Source organism: Exophiala spinifera (genome assembly GCF_000836115.1).
Source record: "Exophiala spinifera strain CBS 89968 unplaced genomic scaffold supercont1.3, whole genome shotgun sequence".
Classification (NCBI taxonomy): Eukaryota; Fungi; Ascomycota; class Eurotiomycetes; order Chaetothyriales; family Herpotrichiellaceae; genus Exophiala; species Exophiala spinifera.
Window position 1 is genome coordinate 230,968 of NW_015622515.1, and position 19,085 is coordinate 250,052.

Below are 19,085 nucleotides of genomic sequence, written 5' to 3' on the forward strand. Positions count from 1 at the left end.
ATAGGTAGTAAGTAGGTATGTAGGGACCTAGGTACTAACTTAACTGACGAGTCGGTGGCGACGAGACGGCTCAGGGTTGTCCAAAGGTCGGGCACCGGTGGGGTGACCCCGACCTTTGTACGGATACCACGGTCCCTGTTGACTGACTCTCGGCAATGAAAAATATTGACCGCGGCATCGTATCCTAGTAGGTGGGTAACAGGTGATGGAAACCAGGGGTGATGGTGGTGGTGGTGGTATGTATGTACCTTGACTATTATGCAATGATGAGCAGCTATCTAACCAACCTACTGTACCTACCAACCTCAGCCAGTCAGAAGCCAAACATACAAAGTTTCACAAACGATTCAGCACCAAAAAAAGAAAAAGAAAAGCGTAAAGAAAAGGGGCTTACTACTACTAACTAACTACAAGACTATAACAAAGCACCGTATATAGCCAGTCAAAAGTAAAACTACTTGGTGAAGTCATGATGATACACACACATGACAACATGGAGAATCTCTCTAGACAGTCTTTTCTGCAGTTTGAGCCTCAATATCCTCGGTGACACCGTTGGCCGACGAAGGAGGAACATAAGAGTCCTTTCGGTGGCCGGCGGATTCAGGATCGTAGTTGGGCGTACCGGGGACTTCGCCCGCGAGTTCTTCAAGGGTCTTGCGCTTCGTCTCGGGGATCAAGAGGGAGGTGAAGATGCCGCACAGCATGAACAGGGCAAAGATCTGCATGATGTGGTTGACCCAGGGGGTCGGGTTCGCCTTGGTCGGGTGGCCCTTGGTCTTGAGGGGTCCAAACACGCACTGGGCGATGATGGCGCCGACCTTGCCCGAGGCGGCCGACAGGCCGTGCGACGTGGAGCGGTAGCGCGTCGGGAAGCACTCGCCGGGCACGATGAAGGTGGTGGCGTTGGGGCCAAAGTTGAAGAAGAACTGGGCAATGACGTACAGCGCGAGCAGGCCGCCCTCGTGCAGGTGGTGGTAGGCAAAGCCGATGACCACGAAGACGATGGTGAGGATGACGAAGCCCATGATTTGGATGGGCTTGCGGCCGATGGTGTCGACGGTCGCGACCGTCACCCAGTAACCCGGGATGGCGCCGGCGCAGACAATGATCAGGTTGCCGACGGCCGTGTTGTAGAAGATCTCATACACGTCGCTGCCCTTGGCGTAGCCGATGGCCTGCAGAATGATCGAGTTGTTGAGACCGAGGCCGTAGAAGGCAACGTCGAGGAAGAACCAGGACCCGGCCGTTCCCAGAAGCACCTTTCCGTGCCTCCATTGAGAGTAGTGTCTCCAGAAATCGGACCACGAAGCCTGTTGTCGCGCGCAGAACAGAGTCAGTAAGGTCTAACGCCACGCTAACATCAAGACATGGGAGGGGAGTCTCCACTGACCTTGGGGGCTGCAAGACGAGTACGGGAATCCTGGAGAACGGCAGCGCGGCTGACTTCGTCCGGGTGGCCCTCGGCCTTGCCGCTCTTGTACGCCTTGACGTCTTCGACAGCCTTCTCCGAGTCACGGGCGACATCGAAAGTGTAACGAGGAGTCTCCGGGATGGTGAGACGGAAATACAAGGCGACACAGCCGGGGACAGCGCCGAATCCGATGACGACACGCCACATCTTGTCGACAGCAAGCAGGCAAACGCCGTCACACTTGTCGACGGTCTTGGCCGTCTTGAGGGACTCCTTGAAGCCGGCGGTGACGATCAAGGCGATCATGGCAGCGGAGAATTGACCGATACCCTGCATGGCGAAGACGGCACCCATCATGGCACCACGCCACTTGGTGGTAGCGAATCTGGAAGAAGTTCAATCGTCAGACACACGAGACACGGTGGGTTCGGCGAGTCGTCTAGGAGGAAAACTTACTCGGATGTGATGATGCTGGAAAGCGGGTAGTCACCACCGATACCGATGCCCATGATCACACGCCAGAAGATGAGGACACCGACAACAGAGACAGCGGCAGAAGCAGAAGACAGAGCCTGGGCCAACGTCGCAAAGATGATGATGATCAACTCGAGCCCATACATTCTCTTTCGGCCCACGATATCGGCGAGCCATCCAAAGCCGACCTGACCAAGAACGGTACCGCCCGAAGTCGCCACCTTGATAGCGGTGTCTGAGTTGGAAGGGATCTTGCCGGGATTCTTTTCAGCGCCTTGCCAGTAGACAACACCCAACATGGCCACGACCAAGTTGATGGCGAAAATGTCGTAGGCATCGGTGAAGAAACCAATGCCGGCGACCACGATGGCGCGGATGTGGTACCAGCCGAAAGGAGCCTTGTCGATCTCGGCGAGGGCGAGTCGTCGTCGCTCGTTGGGGTCTTGGATGTGAGCGAAGTCGTTGTGGAAGTTGTGGAAAGCGGCATTGCCGCCCGATGTCTTGGTGGCCATGGCGAGCAGAGAGGCTGCTACTACTGCTTGTCAGACCCAGCAGACCGATCCTCTTCTCGAGTCGAGTGAACGGCCAAGATTTCCAAGCAAAACCAAGGCTCGGTATACAAGGCTTGGTCTGTTGAAGAGTTTGAGTAAAGACAGACCGGCGGCTTGTCGACGACGGCAGGCGCGTGCTACATATAACACTCGTCTCCTGGGCACACTCCACTTGAAAATCTTAGACCCGACGATGCAGTGGCACCTGCGAGCATCCACAATCTTTCGATCACCACGTTGTAGATGATATGAAGCGTCGCGAAGGCCAATCGGAAAGGCGCTCAAGACCACGCCCAAGCCAGAAAGAAGAAGTCCCGAAGGGTCTGAGGGCAGTGGAAGAGCAACAAAGGTGCCAGTGCAGGGCGATGGTTCAGCTCAGGGAGTCGGCAAGGATGCATGTCCAATGGCAGGGCAGACCCGGGGGACGCCAGGGATCGGACAGGCCTAGTTCTGCTAGTTCTCCTAGTTCTCCTAGTTCTTAAGCGAAAAGCCTGGTGCATCGATTGCGGGTGGTGTTTGACTTCGAGAAGGCGTCGGCACCCATGTAGCCAAGAAAGTGGTGTTACTTCGTGCTGGACCGCTTGAAGGCCGAGAACAAACCAGACAAAACAAGCTCAGAACGTGCCCTCGCCATGGAGGCTTAGTGTATTCGACGTCGGGAAGACCTGCTCGTCGTAGAAGGCGAAGATGCAGCTGGTTCGAGTGAGGCTCACCTCGATGTCGTACTGCGTTCAAGGACGATGTACCCCAGGACGATGAGTGAGATCATGCAGGCGAGGGTCGAGACCGCGAGAGCCTCAGCCTCAGCTGCCTGGGGCCCGTCAAGGTCGGTACACACAATAGGTACATGAGTTATGGGCCCGTGACAGGGACTTGGGTGTCGGAGTTTAGCAGAGCGCACCCGTACAGTAAAATCTCTGATGGCCATTCTGAACTCTGCACGGGGATCTCAGATCCACCTGGCCCAACAGGAAACAGACGATGACAATTCCAGCATGTAATAAAATGCAAACTGCGGTGCTGATGGCGATAGTGACAACGAGGCGCCTCAACATCTGGACTCACTGGCCTTTGATGGGCGCCACTTCCCACATGGGGAAAGGCGCAGGCGGGTCAATTTCCGAATGATGGCTCGGTGGCAGGGCACGTTGTGTCGATGGCTGCTCCCATTGGCCGGGGCTCAACGACTGTGCCAAGGCCTTCCCTGCCCGGACCACGTACTGTACTTTACCTAGGAAAGTACAGGCAGCGTAGTACTGTAAGTGAGTACTGTAAGTTAGTACTGTAAGTTAGTACTGTTAAGTTATTAGTACTGTAAGTTATTAGTACTGTACCTGAGGCTGGTGCTAAGAGTGAGCATGTGAGTAATACAAATACCGTTGCTCTAGTACTGAGCCGCCTTGCAGTCCAGTTAGCTTCCATTTAGGTGCACTGCTCCGTCCCAGGCGATACGACACACCAGAGAACGAGAGAATAAAAAGAAAAGAGACAAAAAAAGAAAAACGAACCTCGACGGGCCTTGAACGCTTGTCGAGCCGTTACACCGTGGTATCATCCGCACCGCGCAGCATATTCATGATTTTTACTCTTTGATCACTTACTTCAGGTCCAGCAGACAAGTATGAGACTGTGCACCTCCGAAAAGTACTCGCATCATGAACATACCTGACACAGACCCTGCAGCGATGATGGAGTTGCCGTATTAATTGAACGAGCATAATCTGTCTGGGTGGCATCAGAAGACGGTGTCAGGTCCTCACGTCTCGACCTGCTGTAACAGGCTACATACAAAAAGGGTGCCCTTCCCTATCGCCGCTTATGCCGTATGCGATCCGTTGCAGCCACCTGAAAAGTCTGAATGTAGCCTCGCATCTCACATCCTCCCCCGTCTCACGTCGTCTCACACCTCACACCTCACACCACCCCCATTCCCCATCTCCCATCTCCCATTCCACGTTGGTCCAGAGATCCGAAACTCGCTCACTCACCCACTTACCGATCCACGTCCGGACCAAGAAGGAAAAGGAAAAGAGAAGGAGGAGGAGGATGAGGAGGTGGTGGTGGTGGTGGGGGCAGCGGGCGTCCTGACTCCTGATGATACTGTCTCGGACCGACGTTGATAGAATAGCATATTCCACGACATGAACATCGGATCGCCCTCCCCGCCGCTATCCTCGGGCTCATAAAAGTGAGGGGGAGAACATGTGAAAGAAAAAAAGGAATCAAGTGCACGAAAAGAACCAGGACGGCGGAAGAAGAAACCGAAAATTCTCTCCCGTTGGACCAACGACCGGGCAACAGTGACAGCCTCATCAATGGTCACCAACTGGCTGGGACAGATTCTGTACTAGTTTGACATGCAAAGCGCCTTAAACTAAAAAAAATGTCATCCTTCCCTGCCCGTAGTCGCAGTGGCCACCATATACAATAGAGTAGAATACTATGTAACAAGTACAAGCCACAGCCAGCTCGCTCGCTCACTCAGTCACCTCGGGCCGTCGTCAATGCTTCATGCCGTACTCCGTACCTACCTACTCACCCAGGTAGCTTGCCGAGCCTACTGTACTGTACTTACGTCAATCACACATCGGGTATCAACCCTGTTTGATAGACCGATCGATTTCTCTACAATCTCATCTCACATGGCAAAACGCAAAAGAAGAAAATGAATACATCAAATCTACTCTCAAGATACCACAACAACCTTTACAAAGGACAAAACTCTGGCTAGGAACAATATTGCCGTGACTTTCTGTTATTTCCTGTACCTTCGTGTTCAGCTACCACGCTATCGAGGAAGCCGACATCTCTACGTACTCCGTACATAGGTGTGCATCTGAACCCGCATAACACGACTTCTTATTCTATACTTTTCGTCTGGGCCTTTTCATCGCGCAAGCATGGCTCTTTTTGGTTCATCGAGTGATCAACACAATCTACCACATCCCGCCCAAAAGTGAACCAACTTCCCTCCCGAATCCTTCTTATCAATTCTCGCCCTTGACAGGTACACCTCCATTCATGCCACCCTTCACCGACGCAAGGTGTGCCAGTCCAGCCTTGAGAGCTCCATCGAGTCCAAATTGGCTCGGGACGCCTTCGATGCGGTGGGTGCTGTTCAAGTTCTTGACCAGAGTTATCTGGAAACACGTGGCGCTGCCCTGGCGAGAGATGATGGTCGAATATGCTAGGAAATACTCCCAGATGCGATACCACCGTTCACCATACTTCGCCTTGACCTTGTCCTGGTTGGCAATCCAGTTGCGGTACCATCTCCACAGAGTCGCAGAATAGTGCACGCCGACGGTGTCGACGGCTTTGATCTCGAAACCGGTTCCTTCCAGCTTGTCAATCACGAAGCCCAACGGTGTGGAAGCATCGGCACCTGGAAAGATGTATTTGTTCATGAACAATCCCCAGATCAAGTCCTCGTATTGCCACGCCTTTCGGAGACCGGCGATTTGGAAGAAGAAAACACCGTCGTCGTCAAGCATGTTGTACACCTGTGTCAGGAAGCTGGAGAAATGCCGAACACCCACGTGCTCGGCCATTTCCAAACAGGTGATGCGTTTGTACCCACCTTCGGGCACCGGAATGTCTCGATAGTCCATGCAGAGAATTTTGCTTTGAGCCTCAGAGATTCCCGCTTTGCGAAGACCGTTATTCCCCCACGCGGTTTGGTTTCGGCCCAGCGTGACTCCAGTGGCGTGAGCACCGTAGTTCACACTGGCGTACTTGGCCAATGTTCCCCAGCCGCAGCCGATGTCGAGGAGCTTGTCACCCGGTTGGACGCCGACCTTCTGGCAGACGATGGCGAGCTTGTTATCCTGAAGCTCTTCGAGAGTTTCCTCCCGGTTGATATCAGAGATGATGCCGGACGTGTAGATCATGCGCGGACCCAAAAACCAGCTGTAGAAATCATCGCCACGGTCGTAGTGGTCACGTACTTGTTCCTCGTCCTGAGACCGGGTATGCATGATGACCTCAGGGATCATGCCGGTGAAGAAGAATTTCATCAGGCTGAGAGTGAACTTCCAGCTGGCCCAGTCATGTCTGTACTCCAACATCTCCAGGCAATCTCCTTTGAAGTCCACTTTCCCGTCAAAGTACATCTCATGGAATGTTTCCATTGGAATTCGGTTTTTGCCGTGGTACTTGGCTCTGTCCTCCTCTTCACGAAAGTGCAGATAGTGCTCGACCGGTCGGCCGGGGTATCGTACCTTCTCGTTCTTCCTAGGAGAGATGGACGATGCCACAGTCCAAAACGCCATCAAGATGGGGATCGAGGTGAAGATAGCCAGGAAGATGGTGGTGTAGAATCCACCACGAACTTGTCTGGCCATGTAAGCAGGCACACCGATAAGCAAGCCGATGAGAAGATAGTTGTTGAAGGACTCGCTGCCCGCTGCATCGGCCGGTAGAGGCGCATTCTTGATAGCTGGATACTGCAAAGTGTGAGCAAATCGCCGGCCAGACACATTGGGACATGTCTCAACCTACAGCGGTGGTGCGGACACCGCAGTCCTCGGTAGGAGGCTCGGGCGTAGGAGCAGCTGGAGTCTCGATGAATTCAAAGTCCTCTGAGGACTCGGAGTGCGTCTTTGCCATGTTGTCCGCTGAGCGATTGTGCAACGCCCAACTCGAACAAGGTCTGTGAATTTCAATGCGTCGGTGTCAGGTCAAAAATCATGTGGACAGTTTGGCATTATTGATTATTTCCCAAGAGGCGGTGGGGGAGAAGCTCAAGCTGAGAGCATGTGTTTGCAGTCTCAACCTTTTCTCCACCGCCCAAAGTCAAACTCTCCGTACTCCGTACTCGTATCCATATTGCGCTCCGTACCTGCATTAGACGAGAAAGCCCCGGCCAGATCGGCGCCCTAGGAGTCCGAATTATCTCTCGCATCGACCAGACTCTATCGCTACTCTTATTACGGTTGGTTCAACTCGCGTGATATATCTTATATGACTACCGTAACTGCTCACTTGACAGGTAGAGGGACTCGCGTATAGGAAAAAACGAGTGCAGGGGCGAGGAAGTACCAGGTACCAGAAGAACTTCCTCTCAACAGCTCAGCAACCTACCAAATGGCTCAACTTGCTCGACACCGCCATCAGCTACGCTTTATACATGCGGCCAAGTAATGTAGGCCTAATCCTCGTCTATCTTTCCACCGTAGTCTCCCAATAGTATATCATCTGAAGGGGGACCGCGATTATTGCGGACTATATATGTCAGTACAGGGCTCCGATCAAGTAGCACGAACAACTCACCCCATTCTGTCTCAACCCGGAGGAATATCCACATCCAACGGCGCAGTACTTCCAGGATTTCCATAAGAAAGATGCCACCCTCGAGATCATTGAAGTGGTCTAAATGCGGAGAGAGCTTGAAGCTCCACGTACAACGCAGAAGAAGATCTATCACAATGGCGGTATAATACAGTTCCCTGGCGTGAAAGTGTCGGTGTCTTCGTAGACCGTAGGGATGCTCGGGGTCATTCCTCTCCCGGCTCGACAAGAACAATGACAGATCCCAGTCCTTGGTAACATCCCAATAGAACGAATAGAACGAGTTGACAAAAACAAAAAGCAACCTGAGAACGTACAAGGTTAGCGTGGTTGGCCATGAGCCCCGAGAACGAGTCCATACCATAGTCTAAACAGCCCGGCTTCAGTCATGTGAAATGTCGTCGGATCGTAACCTCGTTGTAAAGCACTCAAGAAAATGACTGGAAAGGCCGTAGCATATTTGAGTGCATTGGCCAAATGTTGTCCCCCCCATCCAGAAGTAGACGTGCGGTTCCGACGAACCCGAGAATAGTCGATTAGGCACTGTCGGAGACGTATCATGCTGGGAAAACTGATGATCAGCGGGACAAGATATGCTCCTCCACATCCCCGGTCAGGCTTGGCCGTGCTCGCTGTTCTTCGAGAGAGGAGCATGCAGGTAGAGACAAAAAGATCTCCCAGCACCTTCGCATAACTCGTGAGAACATCCGCCAGGAGTATATCACCGAACTTCCCATCTTGGACTTCCGCCAAACCACCCACGCTTATCCTCTTCAGCGTCGAGAGAAAGTGTACACGACCGGACCGTGACATGCGCTTAACTGGAAGGAGGAAGCACAACACAAGGAATAAGAGGTACGACTGTGGGAGGATCTGCCATGATAGCGCAGTGTGCCTGTCACCTCGCGTTATAAACCAGAACAGCAGAATCGATCCGGCTAGAGGAAGAGTCAACAGCGTTGCTAGTTTATATGTCGAGTGATGATGGCTCAACGACTGTTGACCTGAGCGGGCAGGGTATCGTATGAGAGCGGGTACATCCTGTACAAGTCAGTGGGAGCAAGAGCACGGTGCGATGAACGTACAATCCTGACAAGGTGAAGATAGTGAAGGTTCAGGCCCCATGCCCAAATTCCCAGAACAGCAATGATTGCAACTCGATAAGGGAGCGGAAGAAATAGACTGAAAGAGTCAACCTCGGGCTCGACAGCCGGATCACCGTCCATTGTGACTCTGAATTATCATGCTGCTCATTGAGAGGCAAGTAGGCGGAGAGGGGACAAGATGGACCTTGTTGAAGGGCATCGGGTAGAGGAAAAGGTCACGGTGGTCGCAGTCTGACCGGAGTTGCTCCAAAAATTGGCATGAAGTCAAATGCGAGGCGTCATCTTGGCAGGGGCTTGAGTATTCTAACGGTGCACGGGCATGAGCATCTCCACTACGGACCACGAAAGTATCAAATAAGTAGCCCAGATATGGTGCGCTTCTGATTGCCTACGGTACTGAAGGTCAAAGGGACGCCGGGGATGTATTGTAAGCATTATATCGACATATAACTTCTAAGTACCTATATAATCTATCTCTGTTCCACTTTATAAGAAAGTACTAACACGCACTGAGCCACTCTGCATCTATACCACTCATTAGAAGATCACAGTCCAACGATGTACCAACTTTCTGGCCACTCTCTTCTCATATCGGGACAAATCTTCCTGACTTGCCAGATAAATCAACTCAAACCGATCAAACAATCAAAACAAAAATCAAAGAAGTCCGGGAATCCAAACTTGCACCCTCCACTACTCTCTTTAGATTGCTCCCATTCGTCTAGCAACCAGTAGACATGTGAAAACAAAAGCAGCAATTCCCCCGACGATGCCAAAAAACCAATGCAACGACGTTCCACCGGCACCCGGTACGTGAACGTTCATGCCAAACAAGCCCGTGATCAGATTCAGCGGCACCAGGATTGTGGCGATGATTGTAATTCTTGCCAGCGTTTTGTTCGTCTTGTTGCCTTTGACAAGATTGTCGACATTCAGCTGCGCCAGGTAGTTGGCATGAGATCGAGATAACATCTTCTCCACGTGGCCTAGATTGGACATCATTGTGACGACGTGATCCTGGATATCGCCGAGATACAGCCCAATGTCGCCTCGGGGAGCGATTTCGTACTGCTCGTTACATCGCTTGGCGAAGCCCTTGATAACATCTGCCTTGCCGCCCAACAGTCGCATCATGTTGAGCACACGCTTGCGGCACTCGCCAATCTGTCGAAGTAGGGCGAGGAAGTCATCCTCACGAGCAATGAACACTTGGTCCTCGATATTCTCAGATTCATGCTCCGCCTCGCGGATGATGGGAGCGAAGGTATCCACAATGTCATCGATCATCGCGTAGCAAATATAGTCAGGCCCCAGGCTCAAGAAGTCGCCGAGCTTAGCGATCCGTTTGCGCACATTCTTTGCATGCGGGTTTGGCTGGTACGAAAAGCTTAAAACGCCATCGCCGCAGACAACAATATAAATGTGAATAGGATCCAAAAAGTCTGGATGGGCGCGGTCCATGATGAACGAGCGAAAACATACAAAGTAGTACTGGGAGAACAACTCGACCTTCTCCCGAGATTCTTGGGTTTCAATGTCTTCTCGCGTCAAGCGATGGAGTTTGAATGCTTTCGCCAGCACCTCGAGTTCAGACTTTGTGGGATTTTGTACGTCAAGCCACCAAACACCACCGTCTGGACCGACATCAAAGAGGTCTCTGAAGGTGGTGCCATCAGAGACAAAGTCGCCCAACTTGTTGACGTTCTTGCCTTGAGTCAACTCAGAGGTGAAAAGGAAAAAGCGGTTGGATGGCTGCAGATGGCTGGTCTTCTGCAGGCCGAACTTCTCGTCCGAGCACGAGCTTGGATTGGTGTCCTGGTGAAAGAGCGGTTTTTCGTAGAAGTTGTCTCCATTAAGAAGGGCATTTGGCACCTCCCCGGACTGACCGCGACTTCGGAGGTCCTCAAACACACGGCCGTCTCCTATGGCCTGAGGCTGATATTCGTCCTGGAATTGTCCCTGCGCGCACAGGGCCACATACTCCTCTAACTCTTCGAAATCGATCTTGTAGGTCTTCCCAGGCTCCTCGTCGGTTGGGAAAGTCACGTCATCATTGAAATCGCGATCAGTTCGCTGAGTTAGGCCACCTGGGAGGCTGGCATCACTGAGCGTCGGCCGCCTGGTGTTGGTGCCAATGGAGGCAGCACGGTGACGAATATTGTCAATCAGCGACGACGACACACTCTCAGCCGTATTAGCCCGTTGACGACGTCGTGGTTCGGCAAAAGCCTCGACGGAGTTTGCCGGGGACGTTGATCGAGAAGAGGAACTATCGCGAGAACGATCATGTTTCGGGATGATCATGCGTGGACGCCCGTCTCTGTTGGTCATCTGGCGAGGACGGTTTGAGTTTCGCCTTTGGGGAGGCTGAAAGTCGTCATCATTGTTGTCGTCATCGATGATAGCATGCTCAAAGTCACGAGCGATGGTGTTCCTGTCATGTCCAGGCGTACTGAGCAATGCGGAGTCAACCTCATTTAGATTGTGCTCCCCCAAAGGGCCGGCTGGCGGACTGGGAAGTTGCAATTCCACAAAAGGCACAGCCACAGGGTTCTGTGCTGGGGTCAACCCTCGGTGTCGTCGATGGTCATCCAGCTCCGGCACAGGCGTGCTGTAGCGGCTGTCCATCCGCTCCTGACCATGAACCGATCCGGAAGACGACATCTTGCTTGAGTCTCGAAGGCACCGTATATGCCGCTCTATCCCTTTTGAAAGCTAGGTTTCAAAAACAGCAGTGTCTTGCTTGCCAATACCGAAGATCCGAATCTCGTTAAATGCCGTCTCCTTCTCGTCTATCCAATTAACAGTGAAATCTGGCCGGCCTCTTTCTGGCCAGAAAATTGTGGAAACTGAAGGGCCAGTTATGGTGGTCGAGTGGTGGTGCCGCAGAAGAACATGTATGCGATGCCCGTGCCTAGCAGAGGGCGGATGCAGGAGACGGAGGCAATCTTGAGGCCCGCCAACTTGAAGGCGTTGAAGTGAAAATCGCGATCGAGCGCCAGCGTGGAGGAGGAGTGCTGCAGAGATAGGAAGAGCTGTGGCAGCCTTCCTACACTTGCGAAGAGTGAAAAGGTAGGTATCGAGTGGATTGAGCGCAGATGGAGTGTTGTCCGTGGTCGACAACACGTTGGTGATTGCAGTTGATGGGTAGAGTTGACCCGAAGAAGCGTGTTCGAAGATTGTTCCCTAGCAGGAGTAAGGCCCTCAATAAGAGTATGAGGAGAAAAAGAGGAATATAATGGTCGTGAAAAGCCAAAATACCTCACGAAAGCAGTGGTGGATGCACGAGCAGAGGAAAGACTTTTTTGGTAGCCGAATCGCCCAAACAAAATCAAGTTGACTGATGTCTGTTGGGTGACTCCGGTTGGGCAGTTTTTGTTAGCGCAGAGTACGTCACAGCCAGACCACTAGACTACACGCCATTTGGGGGGAATTCAGGAGTCGTTTAGGCGTGGGCGGGGGAACCATTGGCTCGTGCCGAGTAGCCTTAGGCATTCATTTATTGATTAGGTACCTAAGCTGACAAGCTTTAGGAGGACTCGTACTGTACCAGGCCCGGATCTCCCAGTGCATGCAATTACCCATGCTCTCTCGGGTATGAGAACCTTGTAGCGCGTCTTCTCACATCCCCGCCATCCAGGAAGCATGGAAGTTTTGGTTCGTTTGTTTCCTGACTCGCCATCGTAACTCATCGCACTGGTTCCGTCCTGCCGAAGCTGGCAACAGTAGCTCACTCCACGAATGCATCATTTGATATATCCCGTCTGCAGTAGACTGAAACATGACACTAATTCTCAAGTCATGGACCCCATGATGAGGCCGCAAAAACAACAAACCTGGCCCTTCCGTATGACTGTAGGGACCTAATTTTCCAACGGCACGTAATGAGGCAGTCATCATGACTACATGGTTAGTATTGCGGATAGTACGTGGTCCTCAAAGGATACGTAAGGTAGGTAGGTGGGTAGTAAGGGAGGTATCTCGTACTCGTAAAGCCTTGCAGCGATGATTATGTAATTTGTTGCTCTTCAACGCCATCTGGCCTCCATGCATTCCCACCTCACGATTTCCTCGACCATTCCTATTCATAACCACCACCAGCGCCTTGATCTACGACAGGAGAGAAAAGCGACGGCAGTGTCCTGCAAGCTCGGCTCAGTTGGCCAGTCAAAAATAAAAGGCCTCATTCCTCGACACACAGCAACATCTATTCTGCGCTGTGCCCCTTCACCCGACGAGTCATGGATGCGATCCTCAATCAGCTACAAGACCTATTCGAAGGTCAAATTGTACGTCTCTGTCTCTTGATCGCTTAATAGCCGACATATCTACTGCTCTCAATCAAGCGCCCTAACAATGTGCACAGGATTTTCATGGTCAACGGCTTGCTGAGACGATCTCTACTGTCGTTCTCACCCTGTCATCTGTACGTGCACCGCTGCCACTAATGCCATCATCCTCAAACCGAGCGCTCTACTGATGATAATCCTTAGGTCATCGCTCTTCTGGCTGGCTACGTACTGCAAGATCTCTATTTGACAATGTGGATTGGTGTCATAGGCACGCTCTTTGCGATGTTCCTGGTTGTCCCCCCCTGGCCAGTCTATAACCAGCATCCTCAGCCATGGATAGGGTCAAAGGCGAGACTGCCACCCGGTGGGATCGTTGTACCAGGAAAGTGATGGATGTTCAATGGTCACGTCTCATTTCTCATTTCAGTTCTGCTAAAGAACCGATTGCCTTGTTATGTGGCTTGATACACGATCAGCCGTAGATTCCAGATCCCCCCCTCTCATGAGGGCGGCTATGAATCAATGGCACAATCCCTTGGCCTTCTCTTGCATGAGAGCCTGCAACTTGCGGTTGAAGCTATGGCAGTCATATCGCAGTGTCGTTCCGGAAATCCACCACTTCCATGCTTCTTTGGCTTTTCCGTTGCGGGTTCAAAGCCTATATGAGTTGACGTATGAATCATAATTAAATTCTTTGGACGTGCCTCTGTGAAGTCTGCCCGAACGAGAAGCCCTGACGCATCTCAGATCTCCCGCTCTTAACACTCTTAACGGCCATATTTCTGGAATTCCCAGTCTCGGTTGTCCAGTGGGCAGACTTGTCTTGTCTTTAGCCAGCGAGAAATACAATGGAAGTGGAAGGCGTGCTAGATTCATTGTCAGCGGAGTTCCCACAAACTCGTGTCTGCTCTTACATTGCAGATTCCCCAAGCCACGGTGCATTCCTCCGTTGTCGCGGCACCCTGATTTGCTTGACACTCGATGCATAGATCCATGATATGATTCCGGCAGATGGCGCAGTTGTCGACGACGATGTCCCACGCCCATAGAGCAACGGCGTTCCACTGTTGCTTGTTAGTCACATCACTCAGAGTGGTCTTGTTACATTTGCAGTCTAACCTTCTTGACTTCGAACCGTTTCTTGCTATCTCCGTCCGCGGCTGCTGATTTGGATGCCTTGACTGTAGCCTTTCCTTTGGGTTCCTCGGATGCGTTGTTGGCAGCATCAGGCATCTCGACGTCGGCCATGATGTAGTCGGTCCGCGGTAAGGTTAGAGAATGGAGTGCGGGGAGAGGTCCAGGGCAGTGGCAGGCTTGGTCACGGCGTAGGCGAAGTCTTGCAAAGGAAGGCAGGCGGAGGGAATTCGAGTAAAGTACAAGGCAACTGTGTCACAATGAAGTATGGGAAAGTAATTTGAGGGTAACGAGGCTGCGAGTGCTGCGAGTCTCAGACAAAGGGAAGCGGTGGCGTGGGCGATGAGTGAGTGACTCTGCAATGGCCTCCGCCAATGATAAAATGCCTCCGCCATTCATTGTATTGTACGTCCCTAATAAGCTGCGCCTTGATCATTTCCCGTTGCCTGCGTCACTTCACTCACAGATCACCATCTTGCTCGACCTTCTCTCATCAGCTTCACTAGACAACTCATCGTCTCCCCTATTTACTCGCTTTCTTCTATATCACAATCGCATTCCTACTAGACGACCGCTCGTTTCTTGCGCTCAGCTAGTCTTGGAACCTCCTCTCAGTACAATTCCCATCTCAGGACAATGAGCACTACCATTTCTACCACTGCCAAATCCTCTACACAAACACGACGACAGTATCCAAGGCGCTACGCTCTCCCCCCATCGCAAACGTACAAGATAGACACCAGTTGACCTCGAAAATCCTTGGTCAAGGTCCCTATTTCTTTAGTGCGTTGATATCGCTATCTGAGCGTTCTGCATTTTCCATATCTGTCTTCAAGGTCCACAGGCTGCCGATTCATCAAGCCTGAAAGTACAACACTACTACAATGTCTATGATCGAGAGCACTTCGCATACCCATGCCAAAGGCAGCCGCCGATCCGGGAAGAAGAACCGTCCAAGCAATCCGCACGATGGTTTTGTGTCAGATGTTGGTGCGCCCACCGAACATCAGCGCAACAACTCCCCAGCCAGTAATGCGGTCAAGAACAATGGAAAAGGCCATCCAAGGAAGAATTCATCAGCTCAAAATACCGCCGCTTCTGTGGGAAAACACGACAAGATGAAAGCCACTCCTATGAAACCCGCCGCCTACGCAGGGGCTACCTTTCAGCAATCTCCAGCCGCCTCTGCGTTGCCTTTACCGAGTTTTTATTCAAAGTCGATGCCTGCAGCCGGACCTCTTACATCCCAAATCAGTGACGAGGCTAGCGCCGATACTCGCCCTGCCGCGCAACAGGTTACCGCCTCGCCTAACAAGCGAGAAACGACGCCGTGTGACTTCCTCTTCGACGCCGCTCGCCAAGCGCGGGCCACCCCTCGAGGCGACACGCCTGGAGCCCGCTCAGGCAACATGTCCATTTCCAACGGCAGCCCTGCCTCTGGATCACCTGCGCCTCGCGACGGCGACCCCATGTTTCCATTCGAGTTGGATGGAGCATCGGCTGCAGGTGAAGACGGTGCCTTTTCAGCGACACCTTACAAAGACCGTATTGAGGCGTTGAAGTCGACTAGGTCGACGTCTTTGCCCAGTAAATCCATGAACGAGCATGAGCGGAAGGCGAAAACCGACGCTCTGAAGCGACTGCTAATGAAGTCGAGTGGGCAACCTCACGACAACAACTTCCAGCCTGTCCAAGACATGAGCAATCCTTTCAACGCAAGAGCTCCATATCAGCCACCTCCGGCCCCGAATCAGGGTCCTCCTCTTGTTCGCCATACATCTGGACCATCAACCATGTTCAAGCAAGACCAAAGCGGTTACGGTGCCCCACAAGCCTTCCCACAAATGCCGTATCAGTATCAACCCACGCAGATACAGACTCCAAAGAGACCTAATTCGTCGAGCTTGAGAAACGTTTATGGTGCTCAGAGCGAGCCAGAGTACGCCGAATTGTCCTCTGACAGTGCTGTTACACCACCAGTTTCGACTCAACGACGACACACACCGCAATACATACCACAGTATAACACTGCTGCTCCCTTGGATTCGCCATATTCGAAACAACAGCAAATGCCGAACCACCGTGCTAAACCAAGTGCGCAGCAATTGGAGGATGATTTGAGACGAGTTCTGAAGTTGGATCTCACGACGAGGGGTTAGATTTGGTGCAATGGGTGAACCCATCATGGCAATGATGTTTAATCAACCTCCCGAATTTTGGATGAGGAGAAAACATGTCATTGCTACGGCTTGTTGAAGGGCCCTTGGCTGCGAGGGGCTGTAATGGATAGCTTAGAAGCACGAATCTCCAACAAAAGCTACGGAGGCATGGACATTCATTTAAGGAGGATTTCATTTGATTTGGTATTGTCTATCGTGATGGCCGGCTGGCCGGTTTCTCATGTACTTGTCTCTCATTCAGATAAACTATGGATAGGATCACATTGCTCGAGAGCAAGCGAAAATTTCATCTTAAACCCCTGCACCCTGCCTGAACTCGAGTGATCATGTTTCCCGCTCTTTTCGGACCCGCCTCTCTGTATTGCCTCGCTAAAGTGAGGGATAATTTGCGGGAAAACAATGCCCTGGTTCTCATTCGTGGATCGAGTGGTCGTGTTATGACGAATCTGCGCAGATATGGAGGCTCATTCGTGCAGAAGGCCAAAGTATTCAAAGGGCAGACTCCGACAAGATAGTCAGGCCACAGTTAGGGGAGCGCCGCATCCCACTTCTTGGCACATATCAAAGCATGCCTTACGCAGCTGAGTCCTGTTCGGCCGGCCGGCTGTCTGGCTGACAAACGATTTCCGCCGTAGCTGGCGCTTGCTTGCTTCGTTGCTGTGAGTGCGTGCGTATGCAGGTACCATTACAGGGAGGAAAGGGTTCATGCAGACCAGCGCGCCGGAAAGCTTGACCGTTTGCGCAAATGGTCCTGGGAATAACCAGACAGACCTGAATCCCCCGAGCACAGATGGCTCAATCTGAGGAGCGTCGTTCGCCACCGAATCTCTTTTCGATATGTACGCACGTCGTTTGATGGTGCCAGAGACATGATATTAGTGTGTCTTGATGAAGAATAGACAGTCGCTTGTTTGTTTTTCGGTGTGGGTCTCACGGTGGGCAAACCTCGAAGGCCCGTAGTTCGTTGTCACGTAAGGGGTGACTTTCCAGATAGGAGATTATTGCTTCTTTTTCTCTCAATCACTGCTCGCGCATCCTCTGCAGCCGCAATTGACGCATTGTATCCCGGCGCCACCGCCGCCTCCTCCCTCACCTTCTTCACGGCGTAGACTCGCTTTTGGGACACGACAGATACACGTTCCTTGGAAGTTCGTCTCCTTGGTTTGCACGCACCGCAGGCAACAGAGCTTTTCATAGCCTTGCTTCTTCCACTTGGCGATCAGGTTGGCGTCGGCATACCCGTTTTTGAGGAGCCAGTCGTAGAGCTGCTTGCTGATGGCCTCGCGCTCGTAGTACAGGTCGTAGATGTACCGGGACCGAGCGTGGGATATCTGGAAGATGGGCCACGTTGTTTCGTGCTTCTTTTTACCCTCGTGTGAAGCGTTCTGGGCGTCGCGCATCTTGTTGGCGTACTCGAGGAGCGTGTCTTCGATGTCGTCGAAACCTGCGGGCGGGGGTTTACGCGAGTTGCGTGAGCGGATCGGAGGCATTGTGCTGGAGGGTGTCTGGAAGCGTCGCAAGCAAGGGCAAAACGTTGTAGATTGAGCAGTAAGTTTCCAAGACTCCTCGCGAGGTGAGACAGTACGGGCTACAGGTAAAAGTAAGTGCTTGGAAAAGGCAGGCGCTCGGAGTTGCAACTCGTTCGTACAAGGCTACCATAGAAATTCTTGCGGGGAGTCGTTGGGGCGACAAAAGCAGCGGCCAAATACCGCACTCGCACTCTCGAAGCGACGACAAGTCTGTGCAAGATTTCGCTGTCTGATCAATGTTCCTGTTTAAAGTCCTTTGTAAGAACTTGGGCGCCGAATCTCGAAGAAATCCAGAGATGCTCCGACGCTGCTTCATTTTGAACCGCAGCGCTCAGAGCACTGTTTACGCAAGGCTGACCACACAGAGCCTCGCCACTTCTAAAAGCGGCAAGAGTGCCGAAGCCTAGCGAAACAGAATTGTCAAGTGCAGTGCGCAGGTCTCGGACCTCCAAATTTGATATTGCCATACTTGGTACCACCAACTTCAGCAGTGCTTCAGCATCGCCATTTTAGGATTGGAGTGTCGCAGGTTCACATACGCAGGACTCTTTTCATTCTACTCAATTCCCTTTTGCCACAGCGCCTCCCCGAGACACAATGGACGACGATATCAATGTCAGTGCGGAGGACCTCCAACACCTGAGCAATGCCGAGAAGCAGCAGCTTCAGACTTTCATCCAGACTGAAAGCCAACGATCAAGTATCCAGAAAAGTAAGGAATATGCTTGTGGTGGCTTCGAGCTTCTGCTGACCGTGGATGATGCAGCTGTTCACGAATTGACTGAAATGTGCTTCAAGAAGTGTATCACCGGCTCAATATCTTCCGGCAAACTTGCCAGCAAAGAGGAGTCTTGTATGTCGAACTGTGTCAACAGGTTTATGGACTCCAACCTTGCAGTGTTACAGCACCTGGAAAAGCTACGGGCACAGCAATGATTTCGCATGGTTGGGAAACTTTGTACGAGTATTCGACGGTCAGCAGCCCTTTCTATGCGGAAGGCATGCATGAGTTCAGATGGATGGACCTGGCGGGCTCAATTGTCCTGCCCTGTAACAACACCATATCTCGTTTGGCAAGGCACACAACACGGCGTCGTCATGACCAAAAAAATTCTG

At 52.1% G+C, this 19,085-nt stretch overlaps 9 protein-coding genes across 9 annotated transcripts; 3 read left to right on the forward strand and 6 right to left on the reverse strand.

The window, feature by feature from the left end:
- Positions 1–506: 506 nt before the first annotated feature.
- PV08_03810 (phosphate:H+ symporter) lies at positions 507–2,400 on the reverse strand (the record flags this gene model as incomplete). Its single annotated transcript, XM_016378161.1, has 3 exons — positions 507–1,313; positions 1,394–1,799; positions 1,871–2,400. 3 exons carry the CDS (start codon positions 2,398–2,400, stop codon positions 507–509), a joined length of 1,743 nt encoding a protein of 580 aa, XP_016236838.1.
- Positions 2,401–5,426: 3,026 nt separating this feature from the next.
- On the reverse strand, positions 5,427–7,047 carry PV08_03811 (uncharacterized protein; the record flags this gene model as incomplete). The annotated part of the gene is made up of 2 exons (XM_016378162.1): positions 5,427–6,884; positions 6,940–7,047. 2 exons carry the CDS (start codon positions 7,045–7,047, stop codon positions 5,427–5,429), a joined length of 1,566 nt encoding a protein of 521 aa, XP_016236839.1.
- A 541-nt stretch (positions 7,048–7,588) lies between these two features.
- On the reverse strand, positions 7,589–8,954 carry PV08_03812 (uncharacterized protein; the record flags this gene model as incomplete). Its single annotated transcript, XM_016378163.1, has 4 exons — positions 7,589–7,662; positions 7,711–8,033; positions 8,090–8,769; positions 8,814–8,954. 4 exons carry the CDS (start codon positions 8,952–8,954, stop codon positions 7,589–7,591), a joined length of 1,218 nt encoding a protein of 405 aa, XP_016236840.1.
- A 582-nt stretch (positions 8,955–9,536) lies between these two features.
- Positions 9,537–11,498, reverse strand: PV08_03813 (uncharacterized protein; the record flags this gene model as incomplete). The annotated part of the gene is made up of 1 exon (XM_016378164.1): positions 9,537–11,498. One exon carries the CDS (start codon positions 11,496–11,498, stop codon positions 9,537–9,539), a length of 1,962 nt encoding a protein of 653 aa, XP_016236841.1.
- A 1,577-nt stretch (positions 11,499–13,075) lies between these two features.
- Positions 13,076–13,516, forward strand: PV08_03814 (uncharacterized protein; the record flags this gene model as incomplete). The annotated part of the gene is made up of 3 exons (XM_016378165.1): positions 13,076–13,123; positions 13,201–13,260; positions 13,328–13,516. 3 exons carry the CDS (start codon positions 13,076–13,078, stop codon positions 13,514–13,516), a joined length of 297 nt encoding a protein of 98 aa, XP_016236842.1.
- A 377-nt stretch (positions 13,517–13,893) lies between these two features.
- On the reverse strand, positions 13,894–14,374 carry PV08_03815 (RING-box protein 1; the record flags this gene model as incomplete). The annotated part of the gene is made up of 3 exons (XM_016378166.1): positions 13,894–13,992; positions 14,041–14,190; positions 14,246–14,374. The coding sequence occupies 3 exons, from the start codon at positions 14,372–14,374 to the stop codon at positions 13,894–13,896; spliced, it is 378 nt and encodes a 125-aa protein (XP_016236843.1).
- Positions 14,375–15,144: 770 nt separating this feature from the next.
- PV08_03816 (uncharacterized protein) lies at positions 15,145–16,419 on the forward strand (the record flags this gene model as incomplete). The annotated part of the gene is made up of 1 exon (XM_016378167.1): positions 15,145–16,419. The coding sequence occupies one exon, from the start codon at positions 15,145–15,147 to the stop codon at positions 16,417–16,419; it is 1,275 nt and encodes a 424-aa protein (XP_016236844.1).
- A 1,037-nt stretch (positions 16,420–17,456) lies between these two features.
- On the reverse strand, positions 17,457–17,930 carry PV08_03817 (uncharacterized protein; the record flags this gene model as incomplete). The annotated part of the gene is made up of 1 exon (XM_016378168.1): positions 17,457–17,930. One exon carries the CDS (start codon positions 17,928–17,930, stop codon positions 17,457–17,459), a length of 474 nt encoding a protein of 157 aa, XP_016236845.1.
- A 636-nt stretch (positions 17,931–18,566) lies between these two features.
- Positions 18,567–18,905, forward strand: PV08_03818 (uncharacterized protein; the record flags this gene model as incomplete). Its single annotated transcript, XM_016378169.1, has 2 exons — positions 18,567–18,681; positions 18,736–18,905. The coding sequence occupies 2 exons, from the start codon at positions 18,567–18,569 to the stop codon at positions 18,903–18,905; spliced, it is 285 nt and encodes a 94-aa protein (XP_016236846.1).
- Positions 18,906–19,085: the final 180 nt, after the last annotated feature.